The 20,964-nt window shown below is 33.5% G+C and overlaps 2 protein-coding genes across 2 annotated transcripts; one reads left to right on the forward strand and one right to left on the reverse strand.

Moving 5' to 3' along the window:
• Window positions 1-1,550: 1,550 nt before the first annotated feature.
• LOC8264792 (probable serine/threonine-protein kinase PBL7) lies at window positions 1,551-7,249 on the forward strand. Its single transcript, XM_002525007.4, has 5 exons — window positions 1,551-1,745; window positions 2,884-3,074; window positions 4,333-4,522; window positions 4,986-5,377; window positions 6,364-7,249. Exons 1-5 carry the CDS (start codon window positions 1,655-1,657, stop codon window positions 6,625-6,627), a joined length of 1,128 nt encoding a protein of 375 aa, XP_002525053.1. The 5' UTR covers window positions 1,551-1,654; the 3' UTR covers window positions 6,628-7,249.
• Window positions 7,250-7,776: 527 nt separating this feature from the next.
• On the reverse strand, window positions 7,777-17,814 carry LOC8264793 (TBC1 domain family member 8B). Its single transcript, XM_048375373.1, has 18 exons — window positions 17,347-17,814; window positions 16,664-16,733; window positions 15,366-15,974; window positions 15,114-15,290; window positions 14,865-14,978; window positions 14,710-14,768; window positions 14,473-14,539; window positions 14,278-14,329; window positions 14,093-14,185; window positions 13,840-13,923; window positions 13,323-13,723; window positions 12,972-13,033; window positions 11,025-11,094; window positions 10,187-10,267; window positions 9,986-10,087; window positions 9,380-9,504; window positions 8,881-8,995; window positions 7,777-8,271 (listed from the first exon to the last, which is right to left on the reverse strand). The coding sequence occupies exons 1-18, from the start codon at window positions 17,412-17,414 to the stop codon at window positions 8,053-8,055; spliced, it is 2,568 nt and encodes an 855-aa protein (XP_048231330.1). The 5' UTR covers window positions 17,415-17,814; the 3' UTR covers window positions 7,777-8,052.
• Window positions 17,815-20,964: the final 3,150 nt, after the last annotated feature.

The raw sequence follows: 20,964 nt of genomic DNA on the forward strand, positions 1-20,964 counted from the left end.
TTTTTCATTCTTTGGATTCTTTTTAATGGACAAAAATGCATCTTTCACAAGTTGAGGTAGTACAACTAGAAACATTACCAAAAAAAAAAAAAAAAATCAACTTCTTCTAATTCTATTAACAAAATGTAGCTGCACCCATTTGGCACCAGCTGGCACTTTAATTTAATATCATTTTGTCCTTCAATATGAAAACAAAAGACAAGGCAACTCAAAACCCCCTCCATTACCAAATTCAAACCAAATCACTCTTCCTCACCTTTCAAATAAAATAAACATACAAAGAAATAAATAAATATTATATATATATATATATATATATAAACATTTTGTACGAATATTAACACATATAATAATATAAGTATAAAATTATTCTCAAAAAATCGCAACTAACTATTATTTATTTTTCAGTTATAAATTATACATATTTTTAACGAATGGATAAACGTTTCTATCAAAAATATATATTATAAAAAAGGATTTAAGAAAATAAAAATTAAAGCTCGAAAAATAAATTATATAAGGAGAAAAAGTTACGGTTTATACGGTTGTACAAACTCTTATATATAATAGAATATTTCATAGATAAAGAAATTTGTTGTGCAGCATAATTTTATTAGTTTGAGAAAATTATTAATTAATTATTTAATTTCCCCCTAAAACACGGTTTAAACGGTATTTTTCAAATTCTTGATTTTACCGCCTAAAAGACAATTGGCAAAGACTTAATTGTTTTTAAAATGGTTACAAATTAGCATTTTACAAAGTTAAAGAGCATATTCTTATTCAAAGATTAGCATATATATATATATATATATATATATATATATATATGAGGTCAAGATCGTCTTTTCATCAAGAAGTTGGTGTGCCCATGCTATTTTGATGATGCTTGCCTTTGTAATAAAGGAATTTCCACATTCAAAAACAATAGCATTCCTTTCCAAGCTATTTATGGTATGTTTCGATCCCAAGATCCTTCTTTTTTAAAAGTATATATAGAAACTTATTTTAAAATATTAATAGAATTATAATATATATTTATAAATATATTTAAATTACATCTTAAGATAAATAATACTGACTTAACTCATTACTAATCTATTAATATAACAACGTAATATTTGTTAGGATTAGACGTGTTTATGATTCGAGTCTCTATATGAGTCACTTAAACAGTTTTAAACATATATTTTTTTAATCCGAACATTAAAAGAAAGATTAAAACATCTTTTAGATGAGTTTAAGAAAGTTATTTTTGAGGTGGGTCCAATACATTTAGTTTGAGAAGAAATTACGTATAAAAGAATTATAATATTTTTTAGGATAGGAACGGATCAAACTCAGAACCTAAATCTGAAAAAATGAAGCATAACTAAGTGCGGTTCAAACCTAATCCGGTTGGGGTTGAAAGTGAAACAACATTTATTACAAAGCGGAAATTAGAGAAAAAACGTAAAACTTGAACCACGGTTTACAATTTCCCAAGACATCAAGGGCACGACTGCAAAAAGAAAAAGACAGTAGAGTGAAAAGATATATACCAACGCCATGCCTCTGTCTAAATTAGACACTCTCTCTCTAAGTTGTATTTGGTCTGTTTTCTCTCTGTTTTACTTTATACTGATTGAAGTAAAGAAAAGAGAGAAACAAAGTGATGGGCTGGTTTCCCTGTGCTGGGAAGTCAAGCAATGATGCAAAGAAGAAGCTAAAGAAAAGGCCTGATGATCAGATCCCATCATCTTCAGGTATTGCAGTAATCTGTACACTTAAACGTGTGGAAATTATGCTATATTAAGTTTAAAATCCTAATTTTCTCTATAAAGAAAAAGTTCAAAAATTTAATCTTTGTCTAAAACAGTGTAAAATTTTGGGTTCTTTTTGGGCTAATTTTTAATGTCCATGTTTCATATATAGTAATTTTAATTAATGGGACTGAGTTATTTTTGTAATTGTTTTGGGTTGGATTTATTATTGATCTGGAATGGACGTTGAGGATATCATTTTGATGAAGATGGGTGTCATCGATGGTTGTTTAATTTTTGGTTAAGGACAATGTGGGCATGTCTTAAAGCTAAAGTTTGGTTAAGAGATGCAAGTCATGTTGAGTTTTATCTTTTATTTTTTGAATATTCTTTTGGTGTGTATTTGACTTGTTTGAGCTACTGGATTTTTTTTTTTTTGTTTCTTAAAGATATATGAGTCTTAAACTGGCTTTTAGTTTGATTGCTACTGTCTAAGTAGTTTCTCAGAATGTCAAATTCTAGAAACCCTATGCTATTACTCTATGAAGCTAGAATTATTTTCCTTTTCAAAATTTTACTTTTCCGTATATTGATTAATTACTGTGTTGATGGGTTTCTTTAGTGCTATCTTTTGAACTCTATCACTTGCATTCTTTCAGAAACCCTGATTTTTTGGAAGCTGAAAGTAAAAATTTTATGTGATTGAAAATATAAATTATGGTTTGATTTACGTCATGATGGCTGCAAATGGATCAGTATAGTTTGATTTTAAGTGATGGATTGGAATTCATCATTCATAGTGTTCAGGTCAAATGGCTTTGAGAGAATATTAAAATTCCACATAGTTGAAAACTGTTCATATTTCTGCAACTGCTAGATGATTAGTGGTGCTTATGTAAGCAATATATAATACTAATAATGGAGATTGGTTGTTTCTTGTCTCTTGTGATCAGAAAAACCCAAGCTTGAATCCTTCCTAAATGTTAGTTTGTCTTTTGTGATTTTTTTTCCTTTATAGACTCTACAATTTCATCAGCTTTTGAACTGCATTTAATTTTTGCTGACGTAGTTTTAAGCGTCTTTTGTTGCTCTTCACATTCATTTATTGGTAGCATGATGTTTTTGTTTTCTGGTACCTCAGATAAAACAAAGCCAAGTTTGGCACTGGATGTAAAGGAGACCTCTAAGGATGGAGGCTCTGATCACATTGCAGCGCATACATTTACATTTCGTGAATTGGCTGCTGCGACAAAGAATTTCAGGGCAGATTGTCTTTTGGGTGAAGGCGGTTTTGGCCGAGTATATAAAGGGAGATTGGAGAGCACCAGTCAGGTTAGATGTTACTTGTTGCAAGGAAATATTGAAGCTCATATGCCAACAGATGTATTTATTTTTTCCTAGAAATAGTCATACGAGGATTCTTTCAAAAAGATTCTTCTTTGACCCAATCAAAATATTTTGTATGTTTAAAACAGTAACATTAGCACCAAAAGACACGCATATCATGAGTTATAAGGAAATAAATAAGCAATTAAATTGAACAAAATAACATAAAGAACCAAAGAACCATATTGAGGAAGCATAATTGGTACTAGGAATTTTAGATGCAAAATGCTCTTGGATGTTTGCAAGTTCTCTGGTTACACAATCAAAAATACTTTGCATATTTTTCAAAGAGGAGTTTTAGAAGGAAAAAAAAAAAGATTAATAGCTTGCAGGCTTCTAAATGAACAAATAAATATATAAAAGTAAAATGACATAGTGAAGCAAATTGAAGAAACATAAACTGATGTTACTTTATAAGATAAAGTAAATCTGCCCAAGACGCATGTCTTGCAGCTTCTGACATGTCATAGCAAACTGCAACTTTATCTGCTGCTGCAGTTGCTTGCAGCATAGTAGCCCCCTATTGCCAGTGCCAAGAGACTGCCACTGAGCAACTGTTTAATGTTGTTGCTGCCGCAATGTTGCATCTTTGGGCCAATAGCATGAGTTCCATTGCACCCACTCCCCATCCTCTTCCAACATGCTTCTTGAGATTCACTGTAGTGTCACTTCCATGCCTGCATTTTCTACATCATTGCGCCCTTGAATGCCAAAGCCAATATAGCTCTTGGTATTCTTGAAATCAGTAGCATCTTGGTTACAGCATGCCATGCTTCTTAGACTCTCTTTACCTGTATATAATTTATCATCTATCCCAATTGGTCAGTTGCTAGAATTCAGTATTTGCAATAACGAGAGTTACAATTACAAATTTTTCTTTTTGCTTCTTTCTTATTTGAATGGATAAACTATATGATAGACTGCATAAATCTCACCTAAAGAGAAATGCTACTATGCTAGTGAACTCTTCAGGAAACCATGTTCAGTTTTTAACTAAAACAAATGTGAGGTATTTTTGTCCTGCTTATTAGGTCATTTATTTTTTTATCTCACTGTGCTGCTTGGTTTATTAATTTATTTCATTCCTGATGGAGTGTCTCAATCTATTGTTTATGTTAGTTTTAATCTCTTTTTAATGCTCAGCACTTTGATCAGATATAATGACCTTATGGTAACCTGAAACTTGCGCTTTTGTTTGGTGTAGGTTGTAGCTATCAAGCAACTTGATCGCAATGGCCTGCAAGGGAACAGGGAATTCCTTGTTGAAGTATTAATGCTGAGCCTACTTCACCATCCTAATCTTGTTAATTTGATTGGCTATTGTGCTGATGGAGATCAAAGACTTCTGGTTTATGAATACATGCCATTAGGATCTTTGGAAGATCATCTACATGGTATGCTCATAAGTCTTGATTAGTTTTTAGCCCTTGAAAAGTTCATGTTCCATGTGCCTCTGACATCCTGCTAAGAAGGTTGAGATTAGAGAATGACCGCAGAATATAAATGTCCATGGTGACAAAAATCATAAAGGAGAAGGGCTTTTTGATCATCTAAGTTTGATATATTACTTAAATATTTTTCTATCATATTCATATCTTGGATGTAGTTTAAAACTTATTAATGTTCTAAAAACATCTAGCTGTATCGTTTCTACTTTCCCGAGTCATCACTTCAACCATCAACCATTTTATGAGAAGAGTGGAAATTAGGTTGCTTAGGGATATGTGCTTGTAGCCTTAGCATCGTGTGCTAGATTGCTTTCTCTTATTCAATCCCTTTAGTAGTTATGCATGATTTCATAATAGCATCTTTGACATGCTTATGTGATTTTTCTTTAATAAATGCTGCATATTTCAGACCTACCACCTGATAAAAAGCGACTTGACTGGAATACAAGAATGAAGATAGCTGCTGGTGCTGCTAAGGGCTTGGAGTATTTGCACGACAAAGCTAATCCCCCAGTTATATATCGTGATTTGAAATGCTCAAATATTTTACTTGGTGAAGGTTATCATCCCAAGCTATCTGATTTTGGTTTGGCGAAATTGGGTCCAGTTGGGGACAAAACCCATGTATCCACTAGAGTGATGGGAACATATGGCTATTGTGCACCAGAATATGCCATGACGGGTCAGCTTACACTTAAATCAGATGTATATAGTTTTGGTGTTGTTCTTCTTGAGATTATCACTGGAAGGAAAGCTATTGACAATTCAAGAGCTGCTGGAGAGCATAATCTAGTTGCATGGGTAAGAGAGCTATGCCTTACTGTATGCTCTTATTTTTCATCATTGAGATCGATTCTTTTTAAGAGAGAGTTCTTGTTTTCAGTAACTGTAGTGGTCAGCAACTCTGCAAGCATGACCACTTGTGGTCAGCCATATATTTAGTTACATTCTCAACATGTTAGCATGATCCTGTGAAATCTGTGTGCTTAAAGTTTTGGGACAAAGCTAGCCACTAATTTATTAATGCTTCTAAAACTTTATGGTTGAACCATCCGATAGCATTAACCTTTTATGGTATGTTGACCTATTTAGTTCCATCTAATAGATGTGATATTGTTTCACTTTCATTATCTTGTAGACCCCTTTGTTTTGGGCATGAGGTCCATGATACATTTTTACTTTCTGATTAAACCAATTATAATAGTCTTGAAAAGCACACCAAGGTTAAGAACTACTGGGTGATGTTAAAATATAAAAAGTCAATGGTATTAAAATTGCTATAGAAATCTTCTTCCAGTAAATGAGCAATCAATTGAATCCTTCTGGTGAAACTTGCAAGGTCAGTTGTGCAATTTACTGATAATGGTAAGCAATTCCAATAGTTCTATTCTTCCAAAGGAAAAGGCGGTGTGATAGTCATTCAACTTGTGCTTCATGTCAGGTGATAGAACTGTGAGTATTGTTTCTGAAAGAAGTTCCGGTCTTAAATGCAAATTTCTGGTCATAATGGACACAGGAATCCTTTGAGACTGCCAAAAGCACATGGGCACAACTCATTATTTTATTTATGAGTTGGTAGGTTTAGAGTGGCTTATTCATCTAGGGCATGGGGATCTGTACCATCATGTTTCATTGCTGATCATGATATGCTACTATTTTCTTTATTATTTACCTTGTATTTGCAATGACATTTTTCAGTGTAGAACTTTAGTACAATGGCAGTGGTAGAGAACATGCTAGTTCTGTTGAGAAGGTAGTAAATTGAAACTACTTGTCCTGTGTTGCAGGCGCGGCCTTTGTTCAAAGATCGAAGGAAGTTTCCACAGATGGCTGATCCATTACTCCAAGGTCAATATCCAGTGAGAGGCTTGTACCAAGCTCTTGCTGTTGCTGCAATGTGTGTTCAAGAACAGCCTAATATGCGACCCCTTATAGCTGATGTAGTCACAGCCCTTACTTATCTTGCTTCTCAAAAGTATGATCCGGAAACCCAACCAATCCAAGGCTCTCGCACAGGCATATCCACTCCTAGAACTAGAAGAGAACAGTGAATTTGGTAGCCAGTAAGAGAAAGATTTAGCAGGAACAGTAACCAGAGAAGCTTCACTCCTGAGAAACCAATGATAAAATCAGTGTCTTCCTGCAAGCTGTGGCTACAGGAATGCTTTACGCGAACAGATTTAGTTGAATCATCAGATTGGAGTTTTGAATCATCGGATTGGAGTTAGTAAGCAATGGTCGGCTGCACATGCAACATTACCAATTAATGGAATTTTGGATATCACTCAAGATAGCAGGTGCAATGACCAGACCAACTGTGTTTTCTGCAATAGAAGATTCTTTTTTCTCTTTCTCATCTAATTTTTTTTTTGTTGGCCTATTATTTGATTATCAATTTTTTGCCCAGTCATCTTGCTCTGTCTTTTTACCAATTCTTTTTCATGTACAATTGAGCTTGGGGCTTTGTATGTAGATGTATCCTATATAGAAACCATATCAGTCAGCCTTGAAAGTATCTGCCTTTGCTTGTTGGCATTACTACTAGTAGTTTTCACTTTTTGGAAGTGATATCTGCATTTGTTGAACTCAGCTATATATATGTTTGTTCAGTGATGAATCATCTGTAAGAAAAATTTAATCCCAACCCTTTCAGTAGCTTGGTTTGAGTTCAAATCTCTCTATTTATTGATACTTACTACCTGGTTTATCATCTTTATGGTGAGACTTAAAAGAAGAAGGCTGTTCCTGTTCTTTTGCTTGGGAAAATTATTTTCATTAATAATATTAATCTGTTCTTGGGTATATATGTCATAATTTATTATTGTATCTCTTATATCCATTCAAATATTAATATTCTCCCCATTCAATATTTTTTTTACACTTTGTTATAAGAAATTATTTAGTGAATCATTTATCTGAGACAATTATTATGAAAAATTTATTGATATTGTGTTCTTTTTTTCTTTTGTAAGATTTTACAATTGATCGCCTAATCTTTGATTAACTTATTCTAAATGATTATACAACAGTAGAAAATAATTATGATCCTATATATTTGCAAGTTTGAGTTAGACTAACAAGACATTATACTTATGAAAAGTTCATAAATCGAAAATTGCAGGGACAGTCATGCGGGGTTTGTACCCTATCTTCAATCTCACTATTTCACAAGAACATTTTGAACGAAATGGGAGGTACCCTATTGGAAAGATTATACAATTTGTTTCACTATTTGGAAATCATGTCTGTCTTACATTTTCTTCACCATTAATACTATTATTACTGTTCAATGAACAAACAATGACAACGGATATAGCTCTAAAAAAATAATAATAATAACAGATGAGAAAAAATAAAAATAAAAATAAAACTAATCTATGCTCTCCTGGTACACAAAAAAATATCGACCACGCCCAACTGACACTAGAGAACTCAATATCTATATTGTATATGATTTAAGGTAAACCTGCAAATCTCTATTCTTTATCTACTGAAAGGCCATTTGTGCCCTCCGGCTCAGCGCTTGGACTCTGCATCTTATTGGCCTTCTGCTCAGCGCCTGGACTCTGTACCTCACCGGCCTTCTGCTCAGCACCTGGACTCTGTACCTCCCTGGCCTTCTGCTCAGGGCTTGGACTCTGTACCTCATTGGAAGCCTTGCCATTGCTTGATTCCTCAGCATTTGCGGGTTTTGCCTGTTGCAATTTATTTAATTTACAACCCTTGAGTGAAAATGAAAACATCAAACAACTTCTAACTTTCAGCAGCATATAAAAAATGGTCATCAATCCTATCTGTTAGAATACTGCTTGGCCATTATCCAAGTTCTGATGACGTGTCACATTAATCAGCATATTGGGAATGGAGCAGAATTCTTAATTGGTTTTGCAGGACGATTTTGGGAAAATCTCAGCTGCAAAAGTTTAGGAGATTGGCTCTGATTGCAACAGTGTATAGAAAGGAATGAAGTTCTAGTTTCAGGTTGAGCAACTCGATCTTAATAGAGTATTAAGTCAGTTTAGGATTTCTTTGTATATGAAATTTGGTGATTGTAGAGGCCCCACTGGATTTCAGCAGGCTAAAGATAGGTTGAGCAGAATGGGGATTTTAGTAATGTTCTTTGATTCTTCTAAGTTGTAGATGCTGGGTATGCCCAGCTTAATTTTTTATTCGGTTTTTACAAAATCAACAAATTCCCTTTTGGCATTGACCAAAAAAGATATTAATACTACTTTGTCAAACACTGTGGGTATGACTAAGCAGCTTCCATTAATCTAACCGAAAGATAGACATTAAAAACAAACCTTGTTTCTGTCACGCCAACCAAGTCCAAATGGTCGAGACAGCAAACTAATCTTTCTTGCTGGTATCTCTTGTATAGGCTCTTGATTGCTTCGTGGTGAATCTGGATGAGAAGCTCTACACAAATAAATAAATACTTGTTATTATATTTAATGAATAGGCAAAATTTCATAAACTCGTCTGTAGTCTAGTCACATACCTGGAATTAAACAGCACCACAAGTTAGCACATTTTTCTAGCTTCTCTCTCATTTTTCTTATTATCTTTTCATTTTCAAGAAGTTAAGTAATTGAGCACCCAATAATGAATATGATTTTAAAAAGCAGAAAAGACTTGAGGTTAACTGCATTATAATTTTCATTCTCAAGATAATGCTAAAAACACTTAAAAAATCACAGAGTAAACATGACCCGAATGAGACAAAAATGATGCCCATAGATTAATTTCGTGTCCCTGCAATGAGGCATGCAAAGTTTATTGCATAGCATAGTGACTACACACCTTGGTGAAGGTTGTGCTTTCAGCTGTCCTGACTGATACTGTAAGGTAGCCTCCAACATTGACTCTGCCATAACTGCTCTTTTCTCCATTTCAGCAAGTGAAGCAAGGGCTTCTTCATACTTTTCCTGCGAAGACAAATCCATAATATACAAAATGAGACAACAAAGAGTATTGATCGATGGAAAAGTTAATCTAAATATTGAAAAGGAGCTTAACTGATCTATAGAGAAAGGTGTGGCTCTATCTCTTTAGTTCTATGCTAATATACAAGGGAAAGAAAGATTCCTACTTTTTGAGGGAAAAAATCCAACTAAAACAGTAATTTATGAATAAATAATCCATAGCATGTGCACCACCACACGAATATTAATTATTAATCCTAATTCCCTAAAAGTAGGCTGTGATATACAAACAAATATGCAATGTTCACACTGCATTTCTAATGCAGAAAAGGACTAATCGGGTACATAATTGTAAGAACTTCTAGAAACCCTTTTACCTTAGTATATAGGAGAAGGGAGATAGTCAGAATCTTTAGAAAAACCTTTTTGCATAAATGAATCTTGCAAACATTTGAACTAAGAACTGAAAGCACAAATTATAAACCTGAAGTACTTGAGCCGCATATCTCTGTGCTGCTGCATCTTGCTCAGCATATCTACGAGCATCTTCTGTCACCTTCTGCTCTTGCTCTACCCGCATTAAGACCTACATGAACAGAAAATGGTCTTAGCATTTCTAGTTCCCACAAACAATCAGAAGAAAGATGTCTGAAGTGGCCAATATTTAATGGAGTATCAATGAAACCTGGAGCATGACGTTTTCTTGTTCCTGCTTATCAGAGAGAGCTCTTTGCAACTCAGAAACCTCTTGCTCTAACTGCTCAACCTATTAATCACAACAGTAGTTCTTTAGGAGAATACTATATCATAGACTCAGCAAGAAAATTAAATGAAGTAATATTCTCCAATCACATTTAGTGTCAGCTGGAGATGCCTTTAACAGAAAATAGAAGATTAAAGAAAAGGACATATTTCTCTCACAATATTTACGGACATAAAATTTGGTTCTCAGAAAATCTTTGACATTTTTGTAGGCCGAATACTCTCGAGCTCCATGTTACAAGCCGTTTAAGCTTACTATTCCCAGCTAAAACCCCTATGACTCATTTTCAAAACCTCCCAAGACTTCTGCATTCTGCACATACCCCATTTCCTCAAAACACCAAAAGCCACTTTCAATTAGACCAACAAGGGTGCAAAGGCCAAAATTTGAGAATTTGGCTTGTTTCTTATGGCCTCCATATCTGAAAGGGAAAAGCAATTTTTCATATTCATCTGGCCTTTGACGTTTGACATCTGCTGCATAATATTTTTATCCTTAATTGTACTAATTTAGTTGATCTTTAACCTTGAAGAACTTATTTTTGTTAAGCTCCTGCTGATATAGCTAGTGTACAGTATTTTACATGCAAATATTGTTCTCTCTCACACCTCCCCACCAAAAAACACATGTGCGTCTTCATGAGCTTTTCGCAAAACTAATCCCTTTAGCCTCAACACATTCCATCTAAGCATTGCAACAAGTCAGCAATATCCTTTGAAAGACAAAAACAAGATGAACAATAAAGTTCTTTTGGATATACCCTAGCACTCAATTGCCGCCGATTATCCTGCTTGACCATCTCCATTAAAGCAGTCTCCAACTCCTCTGCCCTGACAATTTAAATGCAAAATGTCAATATGCTAGATTACGGGGAAAAAGAAGCATAAGAATAATTGATAATAGTATAAGCGCTGGACTCTTTTTCCTACAAACAAAAGAGTAACTTAAAATACTTCAAAAAAATACTACCACCAAGAGATATAAATTGCCACTTCTATATTTCCAAAACAAACAGCTTTCTTGTAAACAGGAACAAATTTGTGATTCCCAAAAGAAATCACATAATTTAATGCTTTCCATTACTAAAAAAAGCAGTTGATTACTCGGCTTGGTTCTTTTATCCCCTTGAGTCTAGGATCATCTGGCCGTTAGGCCATACTAAACTCTCATACCATAAACACCATGGACCTTGAGAGTATTGTACCACAATCACAGCAGTAACCATATATAATGCGGGGTTGGAATTTCACCTTGCAAAAATCTAATTGGCTTATGCTAAGGCCAATCATCTCCACTTAAATTTTCAATCTATAATTTTCTCCATATGGATATATATTCTCTAACAGGCTCTTTCCCCATAAGCTACCAGCCATAAAACCTTCATAAGCTCAAATGCAGAACACCCAACTCTAAGAGTGAGAAGAAAAAAACTATGCCCAAGCACCTAGAAAGACAAATAATGGTCCTTGATGATTCTTGTACTCCTATCTACTTAAAAAAATCCAAACAACTAAGAACAATACTACATCTCAGAAAATCTTTTCCTCTTCTCACAAAATCCAAGAAATGTATCAACAAGATATCGACCAACTTTGAGGGAACCCACAATTAAAGAAATAGGCCAAATAACCCTAGCAATATAATAATGAAACAACAAACATATAGAGGAAATTAGGCTATGAGTTTCACCACCACGGAAGCACACAGGATATATTTCAGAAGTTCTAATAGCACCTTCTAGAAAAGAAATTTTTTTAGAACGAAAAGCTAAAAGGAGAGTCAGTAATAATAAAAATGCGAAATTCTGACCTGATGTACTATCTATAGAACCCTCGCTCACACTACTCAATATTGTCCTAAGCACTTCATGAACTATTACCTGCTAAGAGATGGCTAACACAATATCTGCAAAAAGAAAACTTCACCAAAACTTACTTCTAATTTTGTCTGTTTTCTTCATCCTTATTTTTAAATAGCATCACCTTACGAGGCACACAATCAAAAATAAAGAAAAACTGAAGTGTCATTTTCTTTTCTAAGAAATGGTAAATATTGCAATTACCTCATTCATCCATAATCCGTACTAAATACACTTAGTTACATAATTTCTTTCCTTCATTTTTACTCATTTAGAATCATATTAATGAAAAAGGTGGATACTTCATCCTTCAAATTGATAGCAGAAAATCAATGATTTTTTTCATATCTTAGACATTAATAATTAAACTAGTCCACTTGATGAAGAACTGGAAATTCATGCTGGTCAATTGATTAGATCAAAAGCTTGAAAGCAGGAATTTCATAATAAAGAATGTAGAAATGACAAGTTTAGAGGAAATGAAGAAAACCTCCAAAACTCCATGGTAACACTTAATGCACATGGAACAGTTGAACAGATAAACCAAAGATGTAACAAAAAAAAAATAAAGGTCTCAAATTCAAACATTCCCATGCTTCTGTAATCTAAAATATCCAAAGGAGTTGCTCACAGCAGGATACACATGGTGTTGATAGTGATGAAAACCTCCAGTCAACAGCATCTTCCAATTTTCAAGTCTTAAGTTCTAACAGAACCTAAAGTTAAAAGGTTTCTGAGATCCAAGTCTGCGCCTAACTAACTAAGGATAACAGGAAACAAGAAAGCAAAGAATAGAGTGGAATTCAGCATGTAAGAACTGAAAAACAACATCATAATGAAAATTCCAACCTAAGAATAGCAGATCTTTTCTCCTCTAGCAACTTGCACAGTTCAACCTTCAACCAAACCACCTGCATGTATTAAAGTTAATGAGAAAAAGGAATATTATATTGGACTCAAAGTTTGCATGATAGCAGAAGGATGAAGAAAATAAATGTGTGCTGAGACATTAAATTTAATAGAAGTGGTATAAGAGAAGAGAAAGGGAGGAGTAATATACATAGTTATGAATTCCAGTTTTATAGTATAATCATGTGCAGAAACATTAGATGTACAAAGCATCAGTAAATATTTGCAACTTTGAGGTTGTATAGAAAACTATGCTCGAGCCAAACAAATAAAAAAGAAGTTATAAGCGACCTGATCTTGAAGATCCGGAACAGATTCTATCTCCATGTCCCCTGTCAGGCTTATAAGAACTTCATCTGCATTAGTGGATCCAGACTCTGAACGAGATAACTCACCACCATTCTGCTTAGTCTCTATCAGCATTGACTTGGGGTCATGCTTGAAATTATATAGCTTCGATGCTAGACCCTGTGAATCTCTCCAAGCTTGAAGCCCTTTAGTTCTTTCCTCAACTGCAGCTATAACAGCAGATCGATGCTTATTTCTCAACTCTTGTAATCTAGCTTCATTCACATTTTGATAACCCATGCAAGCTGTTAGTACAAGTTGACTGCTATCAAATGTTGAGCCAGCGAGAGACTGTAGCAATGTGACTGCATCTCCAGCATCCTTGGTAGTGACTAATGCAGGGCCTACAAAAGAACTGAACCCGTTTATGTTGCATAAAGAAAAACACCTAACATGGAGACAAGAGACATACCAAACTACCACACTAGAAATAAAAGTTTCAACACTGTTTTCCCAGTACCATATAATTCCATCAAAGCAAGTGCAGTCCGAAATAGCATGACACGGTTTCCTTCAAAAAGAAGCACATCCCAGACTCGAAGAACTGGGGAAAAGGAAAAATCTCTGAGATTATGCACAAGCTTGCAACCAGTACAAAGAATGCCATAAAATAGTATTAAAAGATATTGGAAAAACAGATAGTCATATACTAGAAACATCATCATGCAATGCTAGACAACATTAAGTCCACATCTTAAAGCATAAAACCTGACCACTTTCCCATGGAAGCATGTTCATGAAAATGGAAAGGAACCAGGGTCCTGTAACCCATGCAACCTGCACTCCCAGGTAATCCAGATGATTTACTGCAACAGAAGTTAAGCCAGCATAAAAAAGCCACCAAAAGAGAAACATACCAAGACAAGAGTTTTTTAAACTTTAATGAATAAATACATACCCAGTTTAGGAAATCTTTCGCGCACCAACTCCTCAAAGGCAAGTTGGTCAACCTGACAAAACAGAAGAATGAATCAGAACAACATTTGACCGACCTCAAAGTCATTATATCCTACAGCAGAGGAAAAGGCACAAACACACCCAACAAAGAAGGGGGAAAAAACAGGTGGGAACACAGAGCTATAGCAAACACTACCTGAGACTCTATCATTTCCTCTGAGTAATAGCCATCAAAATAGTCATCAATGATTCCCATCAATGCCCTGAAAATTTAAACCAAACTTAGAAGCATATACAGAGAAGAATCTGTATGAAATATATAATGCTAAAACATGCTCTAGAAATCTATGACGTTACTAGAGTAAATGCTCCTCCAGATGAAAGAAGTACCCAGTTGAAAAGTATATGATGTTAACCAAGTTTCAATACCTACCAGAAGGCATTTTCCTCAGGCATCAGAAGTAGTAACAAGGCAGCAAAAAAATTCATAGCCTGTATGCATGTTCAACCCAACAATATAAGAGTCGGTCTTCGAAACAAAGGGCATCTGTTTCACCAAGTACCAAAAGCACCATAAATTCCTAATACCTGACAGTACCCAACAGAGGGGTTGTGCCGAGCATATGCTGTAAGCAACCGTCTCAAAGCATTTCTACCATCATTATCCAAGGCAGGATGACCTGGAAATGTCCGAGGCAAATCCTGCATTAAAACCAATAAATTAAGAATCTTCAATTGATAATGATAAATAAATGAATGTAACACCCACAACGAAATGAAAGAGCAACACCAAATTGAAAGACCAACACCAAAATAGAAAACGGTGCACGCAATGACCTTCTCAATCTGCCCTTTCCATTTCTCAGGTACACAAACGGGGTCTGTAGTTGACACCTTAGCATCACTATCTGACTGCTGTTCTACATTATTTCCTGAATTAGTTTCTGAAGCAAGAAGATCCTGGTAATACTTATCCACTCGCCGCACCCTCACACCCACAAATGCTTGCCAGAGCTAGAAACACAAAAATAAAAACAATTGTCAAGCTCATGGGCCAAGAAATTGAAATCAAATGAGTGAAAAGCATACCTCTCCCCTGAGTGCCATTGGAACACCGCCACGAACAAGAACCTCCAGTTCTTCTTTCCAGGGGAAGTAAGATTCGAGAGGGGTCCCATCAGCTGCAGTAGCACCTGTGCCAGATACGCTTACACCATCACTTGAAGAGTTGTCTTGAACTGGATCTGATCTTTCCACATCATAAAATTCATCCTCAGAATCCTCTTCGGATGCTCCTTTTGCTGATTTAGCATCTTCATTAGGAGGGTCTTTTTTGGGATCAAGCTGGTCTTTTGGTTGATTTCCCTTCTTTTTTACACGAATGCTCATCATATCTTCAATGGAACGAAGGGAAGGTCTAATCTCAGTCCATATTTGCACCCTATGGACTCTTGTACTGGCTATAGACTGTTTCTCTTCATTTTCTGTAAGATTCTCGAGTGAAACATCAGAACCAGGCTTGTCACTGCTAAAATCATCATCTTCAGCACAACCATTCCTTGTGTCCTGCTCTGTTGTTTCAGTAACCAATGCCTTATTTACCTCGTCCAAAGATAAATCATTTAGCGGCAACTCAGCAGATTCTGCTTGTCGTTCCAAGAAACTCTTCCATCTATCTGATCTTTCCTCCTCTTCCTCCTAAAGTTAGGAGACATAACAATGGGATACGATTATTTCTCCACCTTTGTTGGAAATAAATTTTCTTAAATATCCATTTGATCCCAAATGTGGGAAATTAGAAAACTTTTAGAACATGAATACTCATTTCACTAAAATTATGACGCAACAGACATTAGTGCAACCAATGGTCTACTAAAAATAATTTATTCTTAATTCTTGTTGCTGCTAAGGATATCAGTACTCCAAGGTCACATTTGGTATGCTTCGAGATTGGGAGTCAAATCCATTTCATAAAATGGGATTCCAAGTTTTGTTTGACACACAAAAAATTCAAATACTTTCTTCTGTAGTATATTTTATTTAAAATGGCTGAATTTATAGTGAAAATCATCTCTATTTTCATGTTCTTCGCGAACTGCAAAATCTATTTGGTTATCTCAAAAAGAAAAGGGAATAAGATTTCTTAGACTTAGACAACTATTTCTATCTCCATTCCGTAGCATTTCCAAGGCACATCAGACATGCCAAAGGGTTTCCTTTTCAATTCCAATGACCCATATTTTCAATGATAAAAAGATTAATTTAATCAGCGGCTTGCTCAAAAAATCATAATACTCGAGTATTTAGCAAATAGATAGTGATTAAAAATAGTAAGAAACCAGAAGGGCAGAAAAAGAAAGAAAGAAAGAAAAAAAAAAAAAGCAAACCTTGTAGATATTAGCATATTCCCTGTATCTTTGTACATGCTGAGGTCTGACTGCAAATCCATATGCATCCCTGTCAACACCAGTATCACAATTACGACCTCCATAACAAAAACTCAAAACTAGTATAAAGAAACAGACAAAATATACCCAAAAACCTTCTCCCTCAATTAAAGTTCTTATGTAGCATATACATCATCAGCAACCACAAATAGTACATAGTATGATAACTAGATTATTGAAATAAATATTGCAATCTAAACCTAATCCCAATGCAGTACAGTAGTTAGTCTCTATTACCCTGCAAAGAGAGAGGAGAAAAAAAAACTAGATTCTCTTTCCCATATCAGTCAACATTGTCTCAGATTTACTAGAGAGTAAACAAAAAAAAAAATTAGCATACCACATTTCATACTTACACATTGGCAGTAAAATAAAACAGAAGTCAAAAAACATATAGAATTTACTAACTGATCACTCAATTCCAGTAAAAGAAATACATAAATACAAAAGATCAAGTTATATATAGAAGGATCAACGCGATCAAACCAATTGTATCGCTAATTTTAGAGCAACGAGCGGGGAAATGTACGGACAAGTAGAGAGTGGAAAAATCGACGCGTGGCGAGAGAAGAAATAAAGGAGATATCGAAATCTCAGTAAACAAAATAGATACGATAGGATACCTCTTGTGCTCAAAGGCGATAAGCGGGTTACCAGGCTTAGCGACCTTGGTCTGAGAGAGAGACCTCATTTTTCAGTAGCAAAGAGTAGGTACGTGGATTGATCTGATTGGTCGATTATTGCTAAATTTAGAGATCTTTTAGATTCTGTTCTCTCTCTGCAACTGAATTTTAGAGAAAAAGAAGGAAGATAGAGAGAGAATGCGTGTGGTATTATTGGTTGCTAAAGCTTATTGGGGGGGTTTTGGGGTTTTGGAAGAAGTGAAGTGTAAGAGAGAGAGAGGGCACATGCAGAGAAGAGCGAGATTAGCGTCACATGATTGTTACATGTGGTATGGGTTAGTGAGGGGTGTCTGCGTGTGTGTGTGTGTGTGATTTCTTTGCACAGAATCCGATATGTTTAGCACGGAAAGGAAAAGAAAACTAATCCAGCACTGGAGATTTTTAGAGATCGGAATGCTGTCTTTTTTCGTAATTTCGTGTTTGTTAGAGATCCCCCCAGCACTGTGTAGATCTGAGAATTTCTGATTCCCTGTGATCATGTTCATGGTAAACTATTTTACTTTCCTTGCTGGGATCCACCAGAAATTTGAACAATAATTTTATTTCCTCATTCCCCTATTTACATCTCATCGGTGTAAAATTCTATTTAGAAAATGGGTTTTTTTTTTAATTATTAAAGCTCATTTTGTGAATAAAAACAAAATATGTAGAGATAAAGTGTCCATGATAGGACAAAAAAGAAGGGACAGCTCACCTTAGAAAGTAGCTTCATTAGAGTAAAAGAATAGCATAAGTTGTATAATAATTTTAATTATTTCATGAAATTATTTGTTTTTAATATTATCTTTCTTTTGTTACCATTTTGATCAAGTGACTTTAAATTATTAAAGATAATCATCCAGAAATATAAACTATATATTAAGAATAATTTTTAATAATTTTGATAATTACTTGATAAATTAATTTATTTACATAACCATTTCTAATGCAAATCATAAAGGATATAATTTTTTTCTTTATTTGTTAATATATGGATTTACTCATATTTTACTTTCGCTCAAACTACAAAATAACCGGTTTATTCATCCCTCAAAATAACTTTCGGTGTAATTCCTATATATTAAAATTTTGTCCATCTAACTTTGATAATGAATAATTTTAAGTGATTTTTTTAGTAAATTTATGTAGAGTACTCATTAATAATCAACGTGAATAATTAATAAATCTATAAAATTTTATTTTTAATCTCTACCAAATATTAATTTAAGCATCAGAGTAATTTTTCAGACACATCATTTGAATATTTTTTTTACATATTTTTTAAAAACAGTTGAACCGATTATGAAATTAAAAATTAATCAACTCACATTTTTTTTTTTTTATATGTGCTATTGTATCATAGAATCCATACTATTTTATTTTCTTATACAAAGAAATAAACTACCTAAAATTTCAGTAAATGTTTTGCACCTAGTTAAATGACTTCACTCATAAAATTAAAGGTGGGTGTTAGCCTGAGGAGGGATACTTAGCACACTATTTTTTATTTTACAAGTGGGTTAAAGAAATATAATATCCAATTTTTAAAGCAAATGTGAATGTGACAATTTATGGTATCCCTCACTCGATGATCATTGTGTCGGCAATCAAACTTTTGCCCTCTTCATCAAACATAATGAAGACTTATCCTATGATTCATTTCCTATCCTATCCCACTATATTATATACATATGTATATATTGTTATTCTTATTATGTAAGAAGAAAAATAAATATAACCAGTTACTGCAAGAACATAAGATGAGTGTGGTCCCATACAAGTAAGTATACCCCATTTCATTTAATTATTGGTGCTCTATCAGCTACAAAAAAGTTGCAACTTTTTGTCATGACCAATTTGACCATTGCCAAGATGCTTAACAAGGAGCCTTTGTTTGACTCATCCATCACTCCCTGTTTTTTTTACCTTAAATATATGTCAAAAGATACATGTAAGCGTCTCACTTTCAGTAAAAGAATAATTAAATCCTTTAAATTTAAAATAGTTCAATTATATTTTTAAAATTTAAAAAATAAAATAATTACATCTTTAAAACTAATTTTGTATATTTTACCGTGTAATAGCAATATGAGATCTAGTTAATTTTAGCGCTAAAAGAAACTGCTTTAATTTTTCTCAACTCACATAGTTTAGATAGGAGGAGTTATTAACTTTACTTTTAGTGGGTAAAAATAAAAATAAAAAAAAAATTGATAATTTATCTTTCAATTTGATAAAGAAAAATTCCCATCATCATTAGTTAAAATAGTAAATAGCTCCAAGAGTATAATTGCTCCATTTTTTAAAAGTTAGGGAGGTAATTGCATTTTGAAATTTAAGAATTTAGTTGCAATTTGACAAAAATTCAAGAGTTTATCCATATTTTTGCCTACATATATTTTTTCTGAATAAGTTAAATTTAGCTCCCAAACTTGTTACTCAGAGTTAAATAAGTCTTTTTGGCCTTTATGATTCATTTTAATTCAATACTTGATTTTTTTGTTGAGAAATAATACTTAATATTTTAAGGTCGTTTAACTCTTTTTCTATAAGGTGGCTTGCACACTTATATTGAATAAAATATATTTTAAAATTATAAGATAATAATAATATTTATTTTTATAAATTCATATTTTATTATTTTAATGTACATTTAATTTTTAAATTTTAATTTTTTAGCATTTTTTCTCTACAAATCCAGCACCGTCACTACTCCATAAGTATTAAATCTAACAATTTTATTTTATTTTTGAGTTTATAAATGGGAAGAGAGAACGCAAAGATACTTAATTTTTCTTTTAAAATCCCTAATAAAATATTATGGAATGAGCATTTTTTAGCATCTTTGCAATTGGTCTTTTGATATGCTCCTGCGTCAATAATAATAACACTAAAAACAACAGCATAGACACTACTTAATTTTAATTTTGATTTTTCTAGCCTCCTTGTTGATGTTCTCGTTATTGATGTTTGTGTCGATGTTAATGGCTACTGTTGCTGGTGATTATTTTTTGAACCAAATAGTAGTTGGTTCGTTGTAAGTGGTGTTGATAATTATTATTGATAGAAGGGATAGTGTTATCGTTAATGGCGGTGGTGGTTATTGTCATTGACAATGGCGATAATGTTAACACCGGTGGTGGTAGTGTTGTTAACCACAGTAATGGTTATCGATGTTATCCGTCGCGATAATGTTGTTATTAACCGTGATAGTAGATTTAATGAGATTAATACAATGAGTTTGTATTGAATTTTAATCAGAAAAAAATGTCATTAGTTATTAAATTTTTTTATTTGTTCACTTTTATTTAATATTTTAAATTAGAAAAAAATATTAAATAACTCATTTAATTATTAATTTTCTCAAATAAATAAAATAAATTTAAAATGTTAATATTTTTAGACATCAAAATAACTTATTTGACTCGAGTGAACTTTATTTCTATCTTGTCTATATGCCATTTTATCTTTTTGCAACAAAATATCAATAGATTCATTTATATATATATATATATATATATATATATATATATTATATATATATATATATATATATATTATATATATATATATATATAT

The sequence above is a fragment of the Ricinus communis genome, chromosome 6, assembly GCF_019578655.1.
Source record: "Ricinus communis isolate WT05 ecotype wild-type chromosome 6, ASM1957865v1, whole genome shotgun sequence".
NCBI lineage: Eukaryota > Viridiplantae > Streptophyta > Magnoliopsida > Malpighiales > Euphorbiaceae > Ricinus > Ricinus communis.

Coding starts and splice junctions, on each gene's coding strand:
- LOC8264792 (XM_002525007.4), top strand. CDS start 1,655: ATGGGCTGGTTTCCCTGTGCTGGGAAGTCAAGCAATGATGCAAAGAAG. Junction 1,746..2,883: donor TCAGATCCCATCATCTTCAG/GTATTGCAGTAA, acceptor CTGGTACCTCAG/ATAAAACAAAGCCAAGTTTG. Junction 3,075..4,332: donor GATTGGAGAGCACCAGTCAG/GTTAGATGTTAC, acceptor TGTTTGGTGTAG/GTTGTAGCTATCAAGCAACT.
- LOC8264793 (XM_048375373.1), bottom strand. CDS start 17,414: ATGAGGTCTCTCTCTCAGACCAAGGTCGCTAAGCCTGGTAACCCGCTT. Junction 15,975..16,663: donor AATATGCTAATATCTACAAG/GTTTGCTTTTTT, acceptor TCCTAACTTTAG/GAGGAAGAGGAGGAAAGATC. Junction 13,724..13,839: donor TGCTTTGATGGAATTATATG/GTACTGGGAAAA, acceptor GTTCTTTTGTAG/GCCCTGCATTAGTCACTACC.